The sequence below is a fragment of the Rattus rattus genome, chromosome 13, assembly GCF_011064425.1.
Source record: "Rattus rattus isolate New Zealand chromosome 13, Rrattus_CSIRO_v1, whole genome shotgun sequence".
NCBI lineage: Eukaryota > Metazoa > Chordata > Mammalia > Rodentia > Muridae > Rattus > Rattus rattus.
The window spans coordinates 75,071,055-75,076,049 of record NC_046166.1 but is presented as its reverse complement, the minus strand read 5'-3'; the positions used below and the strand labels follow the sequence as shown (position 1 = coordinate 75,076,049).

Genomic DNA, 4,995 nt, shown 5'->3' with positions numbered 1-4,995 from the left:
AGGAATGTGGCTGAGTTTTGGTAGCTAGAGTAGAGAAACAGGGCTTACATCTGCAAGCCTGGGAGATACTGCCCAGAACAATTGAAACTGTGGCGACTCAGCTCGAGAGGTTTCAGAAAGGCACAGTATTAGCACCCAGGTTAGAGACCCTTCCTATGATATTTTTGACAAAGATTGTGGCTGCTTTTCTACTAATGTCCTAAGATCTTGCCTGAGGCTAAATTTAAGTATAAAGTACTACGGATTAGGAATTGGCCCGGCACTTAATAGCACTTGTCCCTGCAGAGATTCGAAACTGCATTTAGTTCCCAGCACCTACATAGTGGCTCGAGGCCATCTGTAATTCCAGTTCTAAGGGTCTCAGCTGCCCTCCTCTGACCTCCACTGGCACCAGGCATATACATGGTGTGCATATAAACATGCACAAAATACCCATACACGCAGAATAAAATAAACAAATCTTTTTTAAAAATTAAAAGCAATGGGCTAAGTTCTCTGGCAGAAGAGATTTTCAGATGCCCTGACAGTGGTTTTGTCACATGTTTATTTGTAGTCACTCGTATCTGGGACTACAATGAAAAAGAACAAATAGGGTATAAAAACACACACACACACACACACACACACACACACACACACACACAGTTACTGTAAATATATTGGGCTCTTGAAACCTCAAAGCTCACCCCTAGTGACACACATTCTCCAACAAGGCCACACCTCCTTTGGTGCCACTCCCTATGAACCTATGGGGAACGATTTTGTTCAAATCACCTCAAACACTTACGTCGGTGCTGTGCAGAAGCAGACAAGGGCTCACACACATTTCTCTGCTCCAAAAGCTGGTAATGGCATTGCAGTAGAACCTAGTGAGGGAGGACTGGGGGTAAGGAATGGAGCCCAAAGCACCACCCCAGCAACAGGTGCCCAGCCTTTGGGAACTGATGATCCTCTCATTCACTGAATGTTTGGCCTACTAGGCCATAATCCTGAGATTCACTTCCATGTTGTCTGAGGCCTGAAGGAAACCAAGCGAGATCTAGAAAATCAAGCCTATGGTTTTATCTGCTTAGATGAATAGAGACTTTGATACATTTTAGAGTATCTGACTGTTTAAGTTTGCTTCAAAAAAGGTGGTCACGCTCCCAGTGATGGGTTGGAGCTGAGGGTCACACATCTGTCCTGTCAGTTTTCATCTCTGTCTAAAGTGGTTAACATTTGTGCCTAACCAGACTACATGCCCTACTGGGCGTCAGATGCTAGGAGTCAGAACTCATTTTATTTTATGCTGGGTTTCGCAGTCCCTGCATGTACGTGGGTGGATGTGCTTTGACTGTGGTCATGAACGCTCTTGATTGAGTACTTTTATTTAGCAAAACTTAATGACTGGATTAAAAACAAACCTTTCTCTCAGATGAGAGGGAATAAGGTTTAATCATTATTGTTTTTCAGATCTCGTCCCCATTCTCCCACAACTAAAGCCTATTATATTATTATAGGGACTTCCATTTAAACATAAAAGGCACAAACACGTAATTAACAGTTTCCATACCCTTAACAACCCTCAAGAAAATGATGGAATGGTGGAAAGCAATTTTGACAAAAGGTGGTGTAAAGAACATGGGGGAAAAAAAAAACAGGGGAAGGGACAACATCAGACAAATTCAGGGCAACCTTAGAGGCTGAAAGCGAAACGGGAGTTAGAAAGTTAGAAAGGTAGAGAGGGGACTCGGAAGTCTGAACATTTCTAGGTGGAGAGTCAAGAAAATGTAACGTGGATCTTCAGGGATGGGAGAAGGCAGCAGGCAGGTATGGGCCGTAGGAATGGGTAACCATTTGCGTGCAGCATGTTCCATCTCGATTTCATCTCTCTCCATCAATGACCAGTTGGCCCAGCCCCACAGATGTCCACTAGGGTAATACTTTGCTTGGAACCAAGAATCCTGACCCTGGGATAGCAGGAACAGTAGAAGGAGAGAAGGCTAAGTGTTCTGGGATGGAAATATGGATAAAGTTAAAGTATAACCAAAGGTAGTCTGCCACCTGTAACGTTTTCCCATGGAGCCATCTGTCGCCCCTGCATGCGTCTTGCACGTGGCCTGTGGTATGTGTAAGGTGTGTGCTGCACGTGGCTCTTCCTCCGCAGCGTTCGTCTCGGTCTGCCCCTCTAGCCTCACTCTCGCGAGTCTTGGGTAAACCTCAGACAAGAAGAGACATGGCCAACAAGCAAGGCGGGTGAAGGCTGAGGTGAACAAGGCTGACCTTGTGGGCCTTTGTTGTTAGACTGTGTGTCTCAGAAAGATTTTCCAGGCTCCTGACTTCATCAGCACTGGGGTGTCAAGAGAAAGGCGGAGCGACGGGAGGACTTCCGGTAGGGCCAGCCTCAGGGAGACGGAAGTAGGCCAGGGAGTAAGTGGCTTAAGGACTGGAGGGGTGTGAGGTGGAGATGGAGGAGAAGGTGGAGCCACAGGACTTCCTGAAGAGCTTCAGGGAGTTCCTGAGCCAGCAGACCCACTCCAGAGAGAACATGCTGGCTGGGGACCTTACTCAGGCCCAAAGTCCCGGAGCCCCCGGGGATGCCCTGGACAAGAGCCGGGTGCTGATGCTGGACGACTTCGAAAGGACGGTGGACGGGAAGCTGCAGTGCTCATACTGCGGCTATTCCAGCCAGAGAACAGCTCGGCTGATGGAACATACGAGAATCCACACGGGCGAGAAGCCGCACAGGTGTCGCCTGTGCCCCTTTGCCTCGGCGTACGAGCGGTACCTCGAAGCCCACATGCGTTCCCACACCGGAGAAAAGCCATACAAGTGTGAATTGTGCGCCTATCGCTGCAATTACGGAAGCAACCTGTCCCACCACCGTAGGCGCAAGCACAATTTGTTACCGCTGACGGGTCCCAGGGCCTCCTTAAGCAGCGTGAAAATGTGGGGCACCTTACAGAGTAAGAGCAACGTGGAGGATGGCAAACAAGGGGTGCTCATCGCCTTAACTCCGCCTTCTGTGGTTCAGAAACCAGATCACCTGAGTGATTCCACACACACGATCCCAAATGTTCAGAATGGCTTCTGTGACAGTACGGATCAAACTTCAGTTTGCAGGCTGCCGAGGGACCCACAAGGACTCTTGTTTGTGGATGATCCTTTGAATCAGCTGTCTGACCTAACAGGACACTGGTCCACCTTGCCACCTGAAAACCAAAACTCCATTTCTGCTGATGTAGACTCCATCCTAGAAGAGTGGAAGCCTTTCGTGATGCAACAGCCCTCTGCCCAAGGGAGTGTCCCTCAGAGCTCTCTCATACTCTTCAGGCTTTCTCCACCGTCGTCGTCGTCGTTGAGTCAGAGGGACTGCAGTCCACTGGCAGGACCCAGCAGGCAGCCAAGTGGCTACCCCAGTACTCCCATCCTTGGAAACAGCCAGCCAAGCAGTCCAGCCCCAACCTTGAAGGTGCAGGGCCCTCAGCTTCTTTACTTCTGCCAGCACTGTGACACATACTTTGCAGACAATGTCCTTTACACTATTCATATGGGATGCCACGGGTATGACAATCCCTTCCAGTGTAACATATGTGGATTCAACTGTGAGAACAAGTATGACTTTGCCTGCCACTTTGCACGAGGTCAACATAACTAGAGCTGAGGAGGACCAGCTGTCGCTTTACCCATGTTAGCCTTTTGGTGTGTTTGTAGTTTGGTTTTAGGTTTTATACTCTTGGTTAAGGCTTTTTCTAATTTAAAGCTTGCTGTAGTTGGTAGAAACCTCTCTCCCCACTCCTCTTTTGATACAATTTGACCTGGTCAGGGTTGTATGATAGATACTTACCCTTTTCTTTCCATCAGAAAGTCATGTGACAATTGATGTTCAATCAAAACCTTACAATGTATTCATGTATTTTCTCTGTTTATGACCCTTTAGGCTTTAAGGATTGTTCACACTCTTGGCATTTCTCATAGTCATTGAATTTAGGTATTATTTCTGTTGTATTTCAAAACAGAATAATTTCCCCCTATAAATTTGTTACACCCTCTTTCCTTGCTGGTATTGACTTTAAAGTTGCCTGTAGTTGAAGTATTGTCTAGTTCCTATACTGAAATTGGACTAGTAGTTTCAAGTGGAAATAACAAGGCTGTCTCAGTATAGTAGTTGTTTGTTTTTTTTTCTACAAAGTGGATATAAAACAATTTTTTGGAAGTTAAAATAGGTGAAAGTTCTGAGAAAAAAAAAAAGAAACTTGGGACCAAGTTTCCCTTAAACTAAATAGTGTGTTTAATATTTAACACCATGGAGACAGTGTCTAATTTAGATATGTTAATAACCCATTGAGTTGTTAATGTTTCAAGTTTGTTTTCTAAAACCAGAGGAAAAGGTAGCACAATATGAGGCACCTTTTTGCAGTTTCAACTTCTTAGTTAAATTCTTCATTGCCCCATGACTGGTATTAGTTAAGATTGGTAACTTTATTTATTGGTTGATTGATTGATTGATTATGAGTACACTGTAGCTGTCTTCAGACACACCAGAAGAGGGCATTAGATCCCATTACAGATGGCTGTGAGCCAGCATGTGGTTGTTGGGAATTGAACTCAGGACCTCCGGAAGAGCAGCCAGTGCTCTTAACCCCCGAGCCATCTCTCCAGCCCGAGATTGGTAACTTGAACGACACTGTTTCTCAGATTCTCTTGATGACCAAAACAGCAAGAGGCAGAGTGAGATTTACCCATTTGAAATTACAGCTGTTCCCTGAGCCCTTCTGAGGCAGCCAGTGACCCCCCTACCAGTTCCTGAACTGTGAACTTCAGGCCTCTAGGGCTGCATAGATTATGTTATCGCTGCTGCTGTGTTCATATGACTTTGATAGATCAGCCACAGAAGCTTCAGGCGAGGCTTCTGGGAAAATCTGATCTTCAACTTTCTGTGTGCCTTACTGAAAAAGGAAGTATCCCCCCCCACCACTCTTCTTATGAGCCTGCACACTAAGGCTAAACAGACCC

At 46.2% G+C, this 4,995-nt stretch overlaps 1 protein-coding gene across 1 annotated transcript; it reads left to right on the top strand.

The window, feature by feature from the left end:
• The first annotated feature begins 2,446 nt into the window (after positions 1-2,446).
• Positions 2,447-3,637, top strand: LOC116914363 (zinc finger protein Pegasus-like). The gene has a single exon (XM_032918572.1). It carries the CDS (start codon positions 2,447-2,449, stop codon positions 3,635-3,637), a length of 1,191 nt encoding a protein of 396 aa, XP_032774463.1.
• Positions 3,638-4,995: the final 1,358 nt, after the last annotated feature.